The sequence below is a fragment of the Phragmites australis genome, chromosome 11, assembly GCF_958298935.1.
Source record: "Phragmites australis chromosome 11, lpPhrAust1.1, whole genome shotgun sequence".
Taxonomy (NCBI): domain Eukaryota; kingdom Viridiplantae; phylum Streptophyta; class Magnoliopsida; order Poales; family Poaceae; genus Phragmites; species Phragmites australis.
Window position 1 is genome coordinate 18,996,769 of NC_084931.1, and position 18,647 is coordinate 19,015,415.

General features: G+C 47.5%; 1 protein-coding gene across 5 annotated transcripts in view; it reads left to right on the forward strand.

The window, feature by feature from the left end:
- Nucleotides 1-17,247, forward strand: part of LOC133885129 (phospholipase D zeta 1-like) — a 29,657-nt gene extending 12,410 nt beyond the window's left edge. For 2 of the 5 annotated variants that reach the window (XM_062324780.1, XM_062324783.1), the window contains 8 exons: nt 786-896; nt 1,159-1,305; nt 1,370-1,567; nt 1,766-1,867; nt 2,142-2,273; nt 7,698-7,763; nt 16,619-16,680; nt 16,752-17,247. In XM_062324780.1, coding sequence (XP_062180764.1) covers nt 786-896; nt 1,159-1,305; nt 1,370-1,567; nt 1,766-1,867; nt 2,142-2,273; nt 7,698-7,763; nt 16,619-16,680; nt 16,752-17,001 — 1,068 coding nt within the window. In that variant the 3' untranslated portion in view covers nt 17,002-17,247. Of the gene's footprint in view, nt 1-785; nt 897-1,158; nt 1,306-1,369; nt 1,568-1,765; nt 1,868-2,024; nt 2,112-2,141; nt 2,274-3,156; nt 3,292-3,714; nt 5,271-7,697; nt 7,764-16,618; nt 16,681-16,751 lie in introns of those variants that run through there. The other 3 variants (XR_009903194.1, XM_062324781.1, XM_062324782.1) reach the window with 3 other exon arrangements.
- The last annotated feature ends 1,400 nt before the right edge of the window (nt 17,248-18,647 follow it).

Genomic DNA, 18,647 nt, shown 5'->3' on the forward strand with positions numbered 1-18,647 from the left:
CAGAATGATTTTATTTCAAATTTGATATCAACCACAGTGCTATTAGGCTAGGCATTATTTGTCATACAAACAGCTGGTGTACTAATGCAAAAAGGTTGGACACATGCTAACATAGACAGAACAGCTATAAATACAGATCCTGGTGATTGAAACAGGTCAGTAAATTTGGTGTAGTGGATACTGTCTCTTGTTTCTATGTCAAATGTGTTACAGCTGTTTGTTGCTGTGCCGAATAAAACTACATGTCGCAGAAAATGTATCAGCATCAGGGCTATCTGTTAGTCTTCTTAGATAGTCTCAGACTCTTGGTGCTGTTTGCTTTCGGTTTACTAGTTTACAAGAACATAGGCTCTAAATTTATTTAATTTTAGTTAGAACCTAGAAGAGTTTGGCCTTTGTGAAGGAAGGTATAGCACTTCCTGCATTTCTTGGTAATGTAAGATTTTTCTTTATTTATTTGTGATGGATTATGTCAGATTTTCATAATGTGACAAAGTATAAAGTGGTGATTTAAACTCATATCCAAATGGATCAGCAGATACAATCAGCTTTGAGTGTGGACGTGGTATATATTTCCATTCAATTGAGTAAATTTGCCCATTAAACTTGCTATGGCATGGTTATACCCCTTATGTGCTCATCATTTGTTCAAAATGGTGTGCATACGAGTGAGAAAATTCAGTCCTGTTGTTTCAGACATGCTTGTATACTAACACTAAATTAGATGTCTATCGTTTGCAGCAATTGTTTTCTTAAGTAACTAATGAATCAATCTTTTGGCTCAGGTTGTCAGGAGTGTTGGTCAGTGGTCAGCTGGGACCACTCACATTGAAGGAAGCATTCACAATGCCTACTTTTCTCTAATTGAAAAGGCAGAACACTTTGTATACATTGAGGTTGAACTTTTTCTTGTATGACCAATTTAAAATCAAATTCTGAATTTTAGTAGGTATTAATAGATAATGATCTGAAACTCGTGTTCACCATGTGTTCTTCTCACTTGATTATTTTGCAGCTGTTCATTTTATGTGTTCGAGAACAAATTAAGTGCTTCAAACAAAATTATCACTTTTTCGTGTACACTTTGTACCTGGTTAATTATCAATGAACATATACCACCAAGTTTGTCTTAACATTCTCTTGGCTGGCCTTTTGCAGAATCAATTTTTCATATCGGGCCTATCAGGAGATGATATGATTAAAAACCGTGTATTGGAAGCATTGTACAGGCGTATACTTCGAGCTGAAAGAGAGAAAAGGCGCTTTAAGGCCATCATCATCATACCTCTTTTACCTGGTTTTCAGGTAATCTGCTGCTAGCAATTATTAGTATGTTTGATGCTTGGTTACTTACATAATCTCATCACAGGGAGGCATTGATGATGGTGGAGCTGCATCAGTGAGGGCAATTATGCACTGGCAATACCGGACTATATGTAGAGGCCCAAATTCGATTCTTCAGAATCTGTTTGATGTTATTGGACCCAAAGCACATGATTACATCTCCTTTCATGGTCTTAGATCCCATGGCAAACTATGTGATGGGGGTCCCTTTGTTACTAATCAGGTAAAGTGAGCCTTTTCCATTTTTGTGCATGTTCTGTTCCTCTCCAGGGTCCTCACTCTTGTCCGTTTGATTGTAATGAATTTATGATATAGAAGACCTATGCCAATGTAGTGCTAGTTTCCATGGTGCTTTGTTCTTGATCTTTCACAAAGCATCTTAAATATTCAGGATACCCTTCTAACATGGTCTGCCTTGCAGATTTATATACATAGCAAGTTGATGATAATTGATGACCGCATCACATTGATAGGCTCAGCTAACATAAATGATAGAAGCTTGCTTGGGTCAAGAGATTCCGAGGTATGCATTTTTCATATTCCTGTTCTATAATCCATTGTATTTTGGGTAGGCACCTCCTATTTTATGAGGTCAAATGTTGTCACTAGAACAGTCTTGTTTCTGAAATGTAAAATATAGGCATGGTTTAAAATAAGCATAACAAGATACTTCATTTCAGATTACTTAAAGCAGGCCTAAATTAAGAAACTTTACTTGGTCAGCAGCAAATAATTTATAGTTGTGTAATCTGTGCTGGTGCTGGTTATATGATGGTTTCCCCCCTTCAACCTTCTAGATTGCTTTGGTCATTGAAGACAAAGAAGTTGTTAATTCCAAAATGGATGGAAGACCTTGGGAAGCTGGGAAATTCTCTCTAAGTCTACGTCTCTCTCTTTGGGCGGAGCACCTTGGCCTTCATCCAAGAGAGGTTTGACCGTTATTTTTCTTCCTTTTATGCTTTGTTAATCATGTACTGATGTTAGGTTGAAAGCAACAATTATGTGTAGAAGTGATGGAATGAGGATGTGCATTTCTCCTGTGCAATTTATACGCTAGTCACCCTTGTTTCAGTGCTTTCTAGTAACACGTGCCTAACCGTATCACATGCCAAAGTAGCATGTTTTAAATTAGAGTGAACTGCACTTTGCTCCATATAGAGGTTCCATGGTTGCAAAAACCCCACGAAGCATATTCTTCTACTCAAGCCCATATAAACCCCCCAAACAGTTTCATTTTGCCCCACCATTAGCTCTAAACCTCTCTCAGTCCCTTGTTCCAACGAATTGGGCCCACAGGCAGGACCAACCTGGCACATATGGCTGCCACCTCGACAGTGAGACTCGAGCTGGCTCCCAGTGGCTTACTTGATAAGTCTCATAAATTGGTCTCTTGCTACATCATTTACTATCCATCCTTCAGTTGTCATAGGAAAAAAATTTTGAGCATTGCATATCACAACAAGTGTCTAGTAACATATCTTGAGCTAACATTTTCTAGGCTAACATATTTTTTAGCCAACTTGTGATTGAATGCTTGCTTGCCCAAAAAACTTCAAGCAATCCAGTGTGTCCATGGTCCTCCACTTCATCAGATTCATAATCCACTTGATCAGATTCATAGCCTGAGTCCGTCTCCCAAGGTGACAGCAACATGTGTCGTTTTGACCCTGTCTACGGATCCATTTTGGTTGGCAAACTGAAACTATTTGGCAAGTTTATATGGGGTTAACTGGCACAACGTGCTTTATCACTGATTTGTTTGCGACCATAGTGTCTTTATGGGACAAAGTTTCAAAAAAAACTCAACCACAGGGAGAAGACGTCCTCCTGGCTTTGTCTTAATAGAGGGGAGTATTGAACCCTTTAGGAAGGTACTCATATGACTCGCGAGCACCTAGGTTCGAGCCTACGTGGGCAGCCTCTCAATCGGAAGCACTACCAACCGAGGTATTGCTCAGTTCGCATGGGCCAAAGTGCAATCACTCTTCAAATTATTGTTAATACTTGTTTTGAGTTACAAGCTTGTTTTTCGAATGCTGTTTGTGGTATGTGAGTGTAATGTACTTTGACATTGCTTAAAAGGGGCATGGCTTTTTGAATGGGTCTGCATGTGCACGCATATCTTTGTTTTGCACGGAAAACATCAGGGAGGCCCATGCAGTATATTATGTAATAAGTGTATGTACAGGTGAAAAAAGAAAGAATCTGCAAGCCCTTAGCTTCAAAATTATCGAAAATGTTACATCCGGTTTTAAGACCAAACCGAATGTAGCTATATGTATGCTAGGATCAAGTTACATATATACAGTGACGCCATAAGTGAATGACAGAAACAATATCCTTTACTTAAACGTATCTTCGTTCTTACAGAAAGGGATCAACAATACAGCGGAGCTAAGCGTAGTTTTCAATCTTCCAGGCGACACTACAGGCAATCGGCGGAGAACACGCCCTAGAGTGCGCCATCTTTTATGAAGTCTTCAAAATCTTCCCTGACCGAGCAACATTGTTTGGGTATAGCAAGTCTGAGTACATGGAATACTCAGCAAGTGTGGGAAAGTATGACATAGGGCTAATATCAAGAATGGCTTAACTCAGGGGTTTGTTTGCATAAATGCTATTTTAGTAGTATAACAGTTATAAAATCAACATATTTACTCTGTGAAAGATCTTTTAAAACTTAAGCTAAGGTTCCAACCACCTTACTCCTCATTTGAGGTTCAATACACCTGTATCCAATACCTAAGGTTGAATCATAGTTCCCGCCACTGTGATCCACTCGAACCAACCAAAGACCATCCAAACCATCCGAAACCATCCGACTAATCATGTGAGGAGTCCATACCGCTCATGATCGTGAGTACGACTAATATATCAATTTTCACTCTGCAGAGGTCGTACAATTTACTTACAAGACGTGTCTTCCTGTTTTGCCGAGTAATTGTTAGCCGACGGATGATTCTTACACACTTCCGAGGTGTGCGCTAGGAATCCACTGCAAAGTCTTTCCAACGCATCTCTCAGCACGTGTCGACCGCTGAGGTTTCACCGCCGTACATAAGTGGAGTACACTCCACCCCAGAAGCTTCCTTTTGCACCTTACGGTTCTAGGAAGTACACCCTTCCATCCTTGCACCACCAAATTATCTCCACAATGTTGAGAGAATAGCGAATTACTCGGTTAGGTCTGCCCCATACCAGGCTTGTGGTTGTACTGTTTTTATGGGTGATCGCTCCACGAACTGGTTCTTAATATGATCTGGGCAAGACCGCCATCAACCAACACAGGAAGATAATCAATTATCCGAATAGCCAACCGTCTTGCCTGGAACACATCCACAGGCCAACCGACATGCCAACTTGCAAAGACCCTACTTTCCAAGTCTAAGCATTTTACCAACATTAACATCATGTTCCACATCATTAAACAATTTATCAACCTACGCTATCTATGAGTAAGCACAACTAAGCATATTCTACCCATAACATGATAAACGTTCTAGGCTACAAGGAATATTGGGGAAAATACTAGTAAACCATAATCATTTGATATCATATTTAACCAGCATGCAAGTTGTAAAACAAAACTTTTATAAAAATAGACGCAAGATGTTCAAGGACACTTGCCTTCTCCGAAGTGTTGCTCGAAACCACCGAAGCCTTGGTCTTGGAAATTCTCGAATGGCTCCGAGACAGGATTGTCTACACGCGGAGAGAACAACACACTAAGAACAAGCGCCAAACAAAGCTAACAAAACAAACAAACACTAATGCTAGCTAGGGTACGATTTTAGGAAGATTTGGGTGCAAGAATCGTCCAAATTGGAGCAACAACACGAAAACTACGGCTAAACGAATTTTAAACTGCTAAAAACGAAGAAAACTATTTTTATGCAATTGAACCTAATTTTTAAAAAGCCTAAAACATTTATTTAAATTTTTCCAAAATTATTTAATAGCATAAAACTGAATAAAAATTTTTATATATTAAAACATTTATTTTATCAAAGAAAACATTTTTAAATATTATCAAAATTAATCTAGATTTTCTAAACCATTTGCTAAAATAAAACATTTATTCTAACATTTTTGCAATAATTTTTACATTAGAAAAACATCAAATAACATTTACAGAAATAAAATGCAGAGCTAAAAACATTTATCTAAACCATTATATAATATTTGGAATTTTTTCTAAACCGAAAACATATTTTTCAAAATATTCTACTTTTGTGAATTATTTTCTAATGGGAAAATTGGATTTACTGCGTAATGTTGACATCACTGTTGACTGGACTTGTTGACTAGGCTCGGCTCGGCTGACTGGGATGCCATGTAGGACAACTACGCCGACGTGGCTTGCTGACATGGCAGGGTGACTGTGGGTTAGGCTATTTAAATCTAGACCTTGATTTCTAATCGGACGGCTCTAATCGACTAACGCGAAGGGGTATCCTAACATCTAATCCTAGCCGATCTACGATGATCCAACGGCGAAGAGAGCTTCCTACCTCTGCTTTGGCGCGAACAGGTCAATGGCGAGCTTGGTGGCGGCGGAAGACGGCCAAAGAAGCTTGGAGAGGTCGTCGTGGTGGCTGGAACTCGATGACGAGCGACGGAGTGCGACCAGGTGTCGACGGCGAACTCGTTTGATGGGTTGTGGCATGTTGAGGAAGCTTGAGGAGGCTCGACGATAGTGGGCTTCTTCGGTGGAGGTTCGGCGACAATGAGGGCTCAGTTGTGGCGGCGAATCTCGATGGCGAACGGTCGTGGACATCGAGGTGAGGTCGGTGAACACGGGAGAAGGCTCGGATGGCGTCGAGGTGGGTTGGAGCGTCACGTCAATGACAGCGGGGTGTAGCGGAGCTACGGCGGCGTCGCGAGGTCGCTTTGGTGGCGCAAAATGACGGCAGTTGGGGTGTTGGACACGGTAGGGTGCAAAGAAGCTTGGCCAAGGGTTTGGTTGGGTTTTATAGAGGGGAAAGGCGGATTGAATCGACTGATTGGGGTCTTAATGCGGCAGCGAGAAATCTAGCGTTGGTTTCCTTTCATCCGCGCGGTTTCCTTCGCGAATTTGATTGACAACTTTACTGAGCGGTCGTTGGTTTCCATTCAAGGCTTCAATCGGTAATGAATTGCTTTGATTCCTCGTGGGGTCGATGGGAATTGATGCGGCTGCCGGCGGATTCGGTTGGAAAAAGGATTGGGAGGAGGTAGGGGATGGTTATGATGAGTGCGCCCGATTGGCAGCGAGAGAGAGGGGAAATTGGGTTGTCACAGAAAATTAGCTAGCTAGGATCTTGGAGTCTTGAGTTATCTTTGCTCCATGGATATGAAAGCAAACTGCTTAAATTGCTGCCCCCATTCTAGGAGTGACAATATACCATTATTCTGATGTTTACCAATAGTCCAGAAAGCAATAGTAATTGCTGATATGAGCGTTTCGGTTATTGTTTTCACTGGTGTGGATGCTGACGATAATGCCATCCTTATCACTAAATTGGTGGTTGCATTTCCTGTTTTCAAAGAAACATACTCTTGCTATAGTCATGCTTGTTTCTATCTATTTAACTCTCAATATGCCAAAATAATATTTACCTTTTTAAAAGGTAATGTGAGGAGTCTCGATGTAAAATCTTTCCAAAGATCTCTGGACAGTCAGTAGTATGGTTATGTTTTATCAGCTTCACAGCTGCTAATGAATGTTGCCAAAAATCTGGGCCTCAGGAAGAGTGGGGATATGAGAAAGAAAAAAAAAAAATCTGTTGTTGTTCCATTTAGTGACTCACTCCATGAGAAAGGTTGACATAAATTTCACTTTTCTCTGTAAAGTAATACTTTATGAAAGCCATTTTTAATTCTCTAATATGAGATAGATATTTTAGTGTATCACGATTAGGTTTTAGAATCTTGGTAGAAAATATTCTGGGCCCCCATCAAGATTTCTGGTAGCAGGAAATTTCAGAAACTGTCATTCCAATATATTTTATTAAAACGTAAAAAGTTTGGCATATCCTGGGTCTGAAGTCTGAACATATGACAACCCCTGACGCCGTGGGTGCTGCAGCTCTAAGGCACTACAAGGGTAGATGTCCTCTCACTACATGGGTAGATGTCCTCTCTGCTTTAGCTACACCCTGTGAAAGATTATATTTTTACATTTTAAAATTAAAATTCTTAAATATTTCACTGGTTCACACAAATTTTGGGCCCTGCCGACAATACCGGTTTTCAGCTGAGATTTGTTTCCCCAATCAATCTTATGTTTGATGATGTTTTCTTCTCTTTATTGTAGCAGACAATAATATCAAGTGCATTATTCAATCTTTTACATAATATTGTTTTACTTCCAGGTTAGCCACATCATGGATCCTATAGATGATTCTACATTCAAAAATATCTGGATGGCCACTGCTAAGGTGAGAGAAAGAGAATATGTTTCCTGAATTTTTTTTAAGGATGACCAGTAAGCGCTAAATACTGATTGTACTACTTTCTTCCTGGAATTCATATTAAAACTAGAAAATGGCGTGCCGTTGGCACGCGACGTGGCCCATCGCTGAGTGTTATGTTGAGCTATTTAGATAGGCAGAAGTATCATTACAACTAATGGGTGTTGATGCTTTTAAACCAGAGTTATCGTAAAAAGCAATTTGGTATCTTATAAGAAGTTCCAAATATAGATAAAGCAATTGGTTATGTCTTATGATAATAATACATCACAGTAGCATGTTTAGTTGTAGGTAAATTGCATTCAGAAAGAGTTATACATCATATAATTAAACCCATTTTAAAGAACCAATAAATTATACCGGTAGCGAATGGCACAGTCAAATTCCACATCAAAGGACAATAGAGTATTAGATGTTGTCCATGAGTTAATATTTAGATGGTGAATTTTATAAATCAAGTGACCCTCCCCATTAGCTCTAACTACAAATATGCAAGCACATGCACCATTTGCTGTTCACAATCTTGTAAGCTCCTTACCAGCATTGGTTGCCGTGTCTGAATCATAGGGAGAGAAGGTCCTGAAATTTTTTAATTTCCGAAGATCCCAAAGCTTGACACCATCAAGAGTAGCAGCCTGCGAAGTGATGGCACAAATGTCAGAAAATAAAGAAATTCAACATTGTGCACGTTGCTTTATGGAAATATACATACCGCTAGGAAGTAACCATTTTTAGAGAAAGACATAGCAGTGACTGGTCCGACATGCCCCTCAAATTTCACAACATTTGTACAGAAGCACAGATAATAAATGGTTCATTAGCAAAGGTGTTTCTAGGTACAATCACCTAAAAACATAATTTTGACAATAGCTTCAGTAGTTCATGTTCCAAGGATAAGATGTTAGTCGCTGAATTCTTGCTCTTGGTAGTAGCTGAATTCTTACTCTCATCGAGAGAGGATGACACTAGGAGTTGGGGCAATTTTTCCTTTATTTCTCACACAAATGCCATACCAACCTGAGGGGTTGGGGATACATATTTATAGGCCCATGGCCAGCCAAGCATATGCCAAGATGCTAGTCTAAGATGCTAGTCTAAGATGCTGTCCTAGATGCTGTCCTCTAGTCTAAGATGCTAGTCTAAGATGCTGTCCTAGATGCTGTCCTCTAGTCTAAGATGCTGTCCTAGATGCTGTCCTAGTGTCCTAGATGCTGTCCTAAAGCATATGGGCAGCAAGACCACCACCATGTGGCAGCCCCACAAAGACCATGTGCTGCACAAGGACTTATCCCATCATTCTCCCCCTAAGTCTTGTGCGTCGTCTTGTGGGAAGATTGAACCATCCCGGTCCTGGAGCAGAGCTCAAGGAACTTGAGCCTCCCAAGAGGCTTGGTGAGCAGGTCCGCAAGCTGATCCTTGGTGTTGATGTAGCTCGCCTTGATGCTCCCTTCCTCCAAACAGCCTCGGATGAAGTGGTATCTCACCCGGATGTGCTTGCTCCGTTCATGGAAAACGGGGTTCTTTGCCAGGGCTAGAGCGGACTTGCTGTCCACCCTGAGCTCCACCGCTCTAGTGTCTCTGCCGAGGAGATCACCAAGCAGTCGAGCGAGCCAGAGCGCCTGAGTCGAAGCGGTGGAGGCCGCTATGTACTCGGCCTCGCAGCTGGACAGGGCCACCACCTGCTGCTTGACCGACTGCCAGCTAACGAGGCACTTGCCAAGGAAGAAGAGGATCCCGCTCGTGCTCTTGCTGGTGTCGATGTCGCCGGCGTGGTCGTTGTCGCTGTACCCGACGAAGTGTGCCGCCCCAGGGCACCTAGGGTAGTAGAGGCCGTGGTCGAGAGTCCCCGCAACGTAGCGGATGATCCTCTTCACAGCCTGCTGGTGCTCCGTCGTCGGTCGCTGCATGAACCGACTAACGTAGCCGACGGAGAATGCCAAATCCGGCCGTGTGTGGGCGAGGTAGCGAAGGCTCCCCACAAGACGCCGGTACTGCGTAGCGTCCACCTCCTCCGTCGTGCTGTCGCGGCTCAGCTTCAGCCTCTCCTCCATCGGAGTGAGAGCTGGGTTGCAGTCGGTGAGCCCAGCTAGCTCAACGACGCGCTTGGCGTAGGCGGTCTGTCGAAGCGTGATCCCGGAGTCATCCTGGTGCACCTCGATCCCCAGGTAGAAGGAGAGAGGTCCCAGGTCACTCATCTGAAAGGTGGCCTTCATCTCTTCCTTGAATGCCGCCACCTCCGCATCCTTGGTGCCGGTGATCACCAAGTCGTCGACGTAGACACCCACCAGCAGAGCAGTTCCTCCACTGCCCCGTCGGTAGATGGCCGCCTCGTGCGGGCTTTGCTCGAAGCCCATCCCTTTTAGCGTGGAATCCAACTTGGCATTCCATGCCCTCGGTGCCTGCCGCAAGCCATAGAGGGCCTTGCGCAGGCGGAGCACCTTGCCCTCCTTGCCAGGGATCGTAAATCCCGGCGGCTGGTGCACGTAGACCTCCTCCTTCAAGTCGCCGTTAAGGAACGCCGACTTGACGTCCATGTGATGAACACGCCAGCCCTCCTGGGCAGCTAGCGCAAGGAGGAGTCGCACGGACTCCATCCGTGCCACGGGAGCGAAGGCGTCGTCGAAGTCGACCCCCTCCTGCTGCACGAAACCTCGTGCCACCAAGCGAGCCTTGTGCTTGACGATGGCGCCGGCTTCATCCTTCTTCAGCTTGAACACCCACTTAAGGGTGATCGCTCGGTGACCACGAGGGAGGTCAGCAAGCTCCCAGGTGCGGTTCTTCTCAACCGCATCCATCTCCAACTGCATCGCGGCGCGCCATGCCGCGTGTCTCTCGGCCTCTGCAAACGACCGAGGCTCGCCGTCGTCACACGCAAGGTGCAACTGCGCCTCCAGATCGTGAGGCACCAGTCCCGGCACCGGCTGATCGCCGAGAAGGTTCTCCATCGTACGGTACCGCAACGGCTCGCCGTCGTGGTACGCGTCGATGCGCTCCTCGTCGTGAGAGAGCGGAGTAGCGAGCTCAACCGGGCTGTGCTCGACACGAGCTGGTGTTGGAGTAGACGTGCCCGGAGAGGTGCCTGTCGGTGCTGGAGTGCGTGGCGTTGCCGGCTGTGGTGGAGCCGGTGAAGAACTCATCGCAGCCGAGGTCCTGGCTGGAGAACGTGGTGCTGTCGAAGTAGCAGGCGCCAGGGTCGGTGGAGGCTCGGGGACTGGGGTAGACACGATCGTCGAAGAAGAGCTGCCTACTCCCCCAGCTCCCTCGAAGTGGACGTACTCGACAGTGAAGTCGTCGTACGTCGGAGCCGATCTGTCGTCCATCGCCTTGTCCCACGCCCATCCTCGCCCTTCGTTGAACACAACGTCGCGCGCCATGTGCACACGCTGTGTCTTCGGGTCGAGGATGCGGTAGGCCTTCGAGCCCTCCGCGTAGCCGATGAACACTCCCGGAGTGCTCCTGTCGTCGAGCTTGCTGATGTGACCAAGCTCCTTGGCGAACGCGAGGCAGCCGAAGACCCGTAAGTGGGAGACCGCCGGCTTGCGCCCATGCCAAGCCTCGTACGGCGTCCTGCCGTCGAGCGCCTTGGTAGGCGAGCGGTTGAGGATGTAGACGGCCGTCACCACCGCCTCTCCCCAGAAGACAGCCGGCATCCCCCTCTGCTTGAGGAGGGCCCGAGCCATCCCCACAACCGTCTGGTTGCGCCGCTCGACGACGCCGTTCTGCTGCGGGCTGTACGGCGCGGAGTAGTGGCGCTGAATGCCCTTTTCAGCGCAGTACGACGCGAATTCAGCCGCCGTGAATTCGCCGCCGTTGTCGGTGTGCAGCACGCGCAGCTTGCGGCCGCACTCCGCCTCCGCAGCAGCCTGCGCGCGCCTGATGGCGTCCGCAGCCTCTCCCTTGCTGCCGAGGACCATCACCCACATGTAGCGGGAGAGGTCGTCGACGAGCAGCAGGAAGTAGCGTCGTCCTCCCGGTGTGGCCGGTGTCACCGGGCCACACAAGTCCCCGTGCACAAGCTCGAGCCTCTCCTGGGCTCGGAAGCTCGCCCGCTGGGGAAAGGGGAGTCGCCTCTGCTTCGTCAACACGCAGACGTCGCAGAGCTGCTCCACATGGTCGAGGCACGGCAGGCCTCGCACCATCTCTGCGGCACTGAGCCGCTTCAGGGCCTCGAAGTGAAGGTGCCCGAAGCGCTCGTGCCACTGCCACGCCTCGTCGTCCCGACGAGCGGCGAGACAGAGGGGTTGTGCCACCTGCACGTTAAGGACGTAGAGTCGATTTGTGCCTCTGGTTACCTTGGCAAGAAGGCGACGACGGCGATCCCAAATCCTCATGACTCCATCCTCAACAACCACGCGCGAACCGTTCTCATCCAGCTGTCCCAAGCTGATGATAGAGTTCCTCAACGCGGGAATGTAGTAGACTCCGGTGAGCAGCCTGTGCTCACCAGACACGGCGGTGAAGATGACGGAACCGACGCCCTTGATCTCCACGCCGGAGCATCCCCAAATTTGACGGAGCCTCGGACGCTAGAGTCAAGCTCGGTGAAGAACTCCCGTCGACCGGTCATGTGATGGGTGGCACCGGTGTCGAGGCACCACCCGTCAGTCTTGTCGTTGCCGGAGCCGTCGCCGAGGAGGGCGTGTGCTTTTGGCTCGTCAAGGTGGAGGAGAGCCGCTGCAGCCGGTGCCGCTGGAGGTAGCTCTATGCTCGCATGAGCCATGAACAGAGCCGGCTCCTCCTCCTCCGCCTGTGCGACGTGGGCCTGGCCGCGTCGTGGCTGACGACAGTCCTTGGCCCAATGGCCAAGCCGGCCGCAGTTGCGGCAGGTGTCGTCTCGTGCCGGCTTGTGCTTGCCGGCGGCGCCGCCCTGGGCGCCTCCGCGGGCATCACCCTCGGCACGTCCTCGCGCCCCGGCCTGGGCGTCTCTGCGCGCCTTGCGCGGCTTGCCACGCTTGCGGCCGCCTGTCGTGGAAGAAGGCTCCCCCTTCCTCCGGTCACCCTGGCAGGCATCCCACTGCTCCCGAGTGAGAAGGAGCTTCCCGCCAGTGGTGATGGGCCCCGAGAGAGATTGTGGCTCATCGCTGTCGACGACCTTGAGGCGACCTATCGCCTCCTCGATCGACATCGTGGAGAGATCCAGCAGAGACTCGATCGAGCGAGCCATCTGCTTGTACTTCTCGGGGACGCAACGGAAGAGCTTTTCGACAGCTCTCTCCTCGCCGTAGGTGTCATCGCCGAACTGCACCATCTTCTGCAACAGAGTGTTGAGACGGAGAGCAAAGTCATCAACGTCCTCACCTGGCTTGAAAGCCAGGTTCTCCCACTCCTTACGAAGTGCCTGCAGTGTGGACTTGCGGGCGCGGTCGCTGCCGATGCGTGCCGCAGCGATGGCGTCCCAAGCCTCCTTGGCAGTCCGCTTATTGGTAAGCGAGAACTGCATCTCGGACGGGACTGCTGCGATGAGGGCATCCAGCGCCCGTCGATCCTGGTCGTAGTCGACGTCGCCGTACCGGACTGCCTCCCACATGTGCCGCACCTGGAGCTTTACCCTCATCACCGCAGCCCACTCGACGTAGTTGGTCTTAGTGAGGGTAGGCCACCCACCGCCGGGGCCGACGTCCCTGACAACAGCCTGGAACCCGTGGTGACCACGGTACCGATCCGGGGAGAGAGAGCCACGCCGCCTGTAAAGGCCACGCTCTCCATCGACCCGTCAGCCACCGTTGCCGTGCGCGCCTCCTCCAGGAGCGCCGCCGGCGTGCGCGCCTCCTCCAGGAGCGCCGCCGGCGCGTCCGCGCCTCCTCCAGGAGCGCCGCCGGCGCGTCCGCGCCTGTCTGGGCTGCCGCCCCGCTCGTGGGCGTGCGCCGCTGCCCACTGTTCTCGCGCTGCCTCTGCCTCCGGCAGCTCGAGGTCCGCGTTGGCGCTGTCGTCAGCAGAAATGGAGCTGCCGGTGCTGCCGCGCAGAGCCTCGACCTCCGCTGCCGCCGCACGCGCTGCAACCGCCGCCGCCGCTGCTTCTGCCTCCGCTCTGGCTGCTGCTAGCTCCGCCGCTGCCAGCCTCGACGCCCTTGCCGCCGCCGCAGCGGTCTCTGCCGCCGCTCGCTCGCGTTCCTCTGCCGCGGCAAGTTCGGCCTCCTGCCGACGCCGCGTGCTCGAGGCGACCGAGCGCTGAGACTGCCCTGCGGACATGACGCGCTACCGGGGGAGGGCTGCTGCGTGGGGAGAGGGCTGCTTCAGACGAGCTACTGCTGCTCTGCGCAGAGGGAGAGGGGTGAGCAGGAGCAACCGGGGCTGCTGCTGCTCTTAGCTGGGGCTGCTGCGAGGCTGAGGGGGGAGATGAGCAGGAGATGCTCAGGCTACAGGATAAACAGGCTCTGATACCACTTGTTAGTCGCTGAATTCTTGCTCTTGGTAGTAGCTGAATTCTTACTCTCATCGAGAGAGGATGACACTAGGAGTTGGGGCAATTTTTCCTTTATTTCTCACACAAATGCCATACCAACCTGAGGGGTTGGGGATACATATTTATAGGCCCATGGCCAGCCAAGCATATGCCAAGATGCTAGTCTAAGATGCTAGTCTAAGATGCTGTCCTCTAGTCTAAGATGCTAGTCTAAGATGCTGTCCTAGATGCTGTCCTCTAGTCTAAGATGCTGTCCTAGATGCTGTCCTAGTGTCCTAGATGCTATCCTAAAGCATATGGGCAGCAAGACCACCACCATGTGGCAGCCCCACAAAGACCATGTGCTGCACAAGGACTTATCCCATCATAAGACCATTAGGATGGAAAGATGCAGATGTATATCCCTCTTGTACATAAATTAGAACAACGTGAAGGGGATAAGACCCTGTTTGTCAACTTTGTGACTCTCAAGGTCATCTTTGTTGAGGGTGAACCTGCCCAAGAGCAGAGATACAAAATGCTCAAGAGATGAAGAGTTTGTGTCAATTCCTTGTGCTTGTGCCAGCAGATGTGCTAAGATACACCAAAGTGTATTTCGGGCTTGCATCTCATCAGAGACCAGTGGAAGAATGTCAAACGGGCCCTCCAGGAAGGGTAAATCTGAAAGAACAAAAAGATCGAAGCATTGTAATATAGCACTAACAGAAACATAGTTTTCAAATGTAGGATGGATTGCCCATAAAATGTGATCCAATTGTTTTAAGAAGAAAAAATCACTGACTTTCTACAGATTTTGCCAATAGGCCAGAGCATCCTTATCAGATACAGCATACATGTTCTATTAGATAGAGGACTACTTTGTTCAGAGACAGCATAACAGATATTAGGCATGAACCACCAGTTTGCGTCCAAATTCCAAACAAACAAGCCCTGTAATAATACTATTTTCATATATATTGTCTCCAAACAAGGCATTATCCCAACATTATTTTGATATTGGAACCGATTTGTTAGAATATTAACTGCACTAAAATCTTCTAAGTCCTATCGAGTCTGAAGTCTTAGCCACAACACAGAAATCATTAGTTCCCTGTCTATATTGGACTATTCGTGGTACATGTAAGATAACACTACATATGCGGTAACGATTTGATAAACATGGCAAGTTCGGGATTCCTTCCAAGAATCATAGAAGGTGAAAACTTATATGTGCCAACAGCTTTACCAACTACAGAGAGAGAGAGAGAGAGAGAGAGAGAGATGGAAGCTCCAGGGAAAAATGGAGGTCTGCTGGGCCGAGGCTGAGTGTGAATGAACTGGCAAGGAAAGCGACTAAGTTCAATTTCATTCATGGGGGGGGGGGGGGAGGGAGGTAATTTAAGTTGGAGTCAACAAATTGATGATAGAAAGTTAATCAGCACGACTAAAGCTGTAGAAATGGGGTGCCGTCACTCAATCTTGCAGATATAGCAGAAATTCCAGGAGTCTACTATGACCGTACGAAAAGATTTGATCTTGATCTACGAAATACAAAGCATAAGCAATACACACATTTCCCAACAGAGCCAAATTTAACATGGGATCCGTTGCATCCATACCAGTGTAACTGGAATAGAGAGAGATAGAGGGGGGGGGGGGGAGGGCACGCACACCTTGCAGGGCCAGTTGTCGAGGCGAGGCGAGGAATAGAAGTGGCAGACGAGGCGCTTGCTGGCCTTTGTGGCGGAGAAGAACTCCTTCTCGGGGATCTTGGCGTACTCCTCGTGCCCTAGGGCGCACCACTTGGAGTGGCGCTCGGCGGCTCGGCGCATCTGCTGGATTTGGCACTCCTGGAGCGCCTCGATGTCATCTAGGTTGAGGCGTTCGAGCGCGGCGATCTCCTCGTCGAGCTTTTCCCATTGCCTTCGCCACTGACAGCACCTGCTTCTCTAGGATTTGCAGTCACCCGCCGCCGCAGCGTCAGAGAGCGAGCAGAGAGGGGGGGGGGGGTTGAGGAGGGGTGGGTGGATGGTTACCTGGCTGACGACTTCATCCATGGTTGCAGCGTTGCGGCGGGAGGAGGGATGAGCGCCAGCGGCTGGCCGAGATTGGGATGGGAAGCAGACGCCGGAGAGTGGGGAGGGAGCGACGGTAGAAATGGGAGTGCGTCTGAGCGTGAGGGACGGATCAGCTACGTTCGCACGATCCGAATCCAATGCCCCTCCTATTCTGGTCGACGTGGCTCAACGTGGAGCCGAGAAACCGTAGCGCTTTAATATGTATAGATGACTAATCTAAAGCCCTATTTCCTATTAAGAAGTTGCCTTCAGTTTGTCAATTGGTTTTGAAACTAAATTATATGTTTATAATTTTTTGAAGGCCTTTGGACATTTTGATCTCATTTTGTACTTGAAAGCTGATTTATTGGTCGTGTTTGCAGACAAATACTATGATATACCAAGATGTCTTCTCTTGCGTACCCAATGATGTCATCCATTCAAGGTATGAAATTATTCTATTAGGGTTGCATTTTGCATGAATTGCTATGGTTCTGAAACATAGTGACCGACCAGGGCACAATTTCGGCAAAGCTTTGCTCAATTGAAGGATAAAGCTGGGCACACTACAATTGATTTGGGTGTTGCCCAAGAGAAGCTAGAAATATACCAAGACGGCGATCTCAAAGGTACGGACCCTATGGACAGATTGCAGTTAATCAGGGGTCACCTTGTTTCCTTTCCTTTGGATTTCATGTGCCAAGAGGATTTGAGACCATATTTCAGCGAAAGCGAGTATTATACATCTCCACAGGTGTTCCATTAGCTTGTACATATTGCAAGGATAAGCTTGTAGATGCTTTACACATTTTGTCAAATATAGGAAACAAAAGGAAAGGAAGATATTATCATACCGTTATAGAGGTTAGAAGTATAGTTTCCTCAAAGAAAGTATACAAGTATAGTTCATTGACTCGAACCTCTTTCTTTCATTTTCTGGCAACAAATACTCCTGCTCATCACATTATTTCTCAATGCAAATAATATAGGAGTACAGTTAGCTCATTCTACATTTTTTATGGCAAGAAATACCCCTCTTTAATTCGCTCTTGACACAAAGAGTACAACTTTCTCAATCCTGATAATTTTGACTCCCCTAGTTGGCCGGACAATGTATGTACTGCTAATGCATCCCATAATGTTCTTGTGTGTTGGAGCTCTCAGGTATGACCAATATCAGATACTTAGCAGTTCTTATGTTACTGCTTTTTGCTTAGTACAAATGTACAATGGAAGCTTGTCTATGTAAGTCTGGGAATTGTTGAGGCAGGTGATGAATGCCCTGAATATAATAGTTAAGATGGATTCCCTGAATTCTAACGTGACTGTCAGAAACTATCACATTAGTCCGTTAAAAAGAAGAAAAAATTGACATGCTCTCTATAATAATCTGGGAAAATTGAGAAAGGTTACATTATTTTGGTGGGACTAGATTATAACGGTTAACATTTATCAGGTATAGAAATTACAGTTGCATAACACATACACAAGTCTTTTTTACTGTCATAAACACTAGTGTTGTTAGCAAACAGAAATGTTTTTGCAAATGGCATCTTTGGCACCTCTCCTGCCATACCATACTTGATTTCGCCTGCCACCTTTGGCAGTTGGCACCTTGTTTCGCCGACGGTTTGGCACAGAATTTGCAGTGGCTTCTGGAAGCGGCAACTTTAGCAGTTGGCATCGGACGATCACGCATGCTTGCCAGCAGAAACTCCAAAATGTGCCTCTGCTGCTGCTTCACTTCATGACGCAAACCACCGAGTCCCAGCATTGATTAATCAATCTGCCATGCTTGCTTATGTGCTAGTATTTGACATGGGCCATTGTTCCCGCCACACCGTGAATGCATGAACCAAGATCCGACACAAAAGAGAAGTGGTTAGAAAGGAAAGCGGTTATAGCAGCAATTAAGTAGTATCTACGTACACACAGGTGCAGCTTTTCTGAGATTAGAGGAGGTAAAACGGCAGATTAGATCCTCGCCGGCTAAGATATTTTTGCCTACTAAGCACAACGCGGGCACTTAAGATATTTACGATACAGTAAAAACATGTGCCTTTGCTCACAGTTTTGAACTAAACATTAAACAAGTGTAATGGGTTTGCACTTTTTTTTTTTTTTTTTGGAATGACTGCTTACTGTGGTTCAATTTATTCACCGTTTCTTGACCCAGCTGGTTTCGAACCAGGGCAACACTTTTATCAGTTAATGGAAGTGTACATGCTTTGGGAAAAGGTTAGCACACACATATGTTATATATATTATCCTGTAAATGTAGAAGGTTGAATGGGGATGAGGACACGCCCTATTCTAAGGTATGCATGCGTTTCACAAGCATCGTCATAGCCACTAGCCATAGCATCCACCTCGGAAAGCTAAGATCCACTTCAGGAATGTATCACTCGCAGC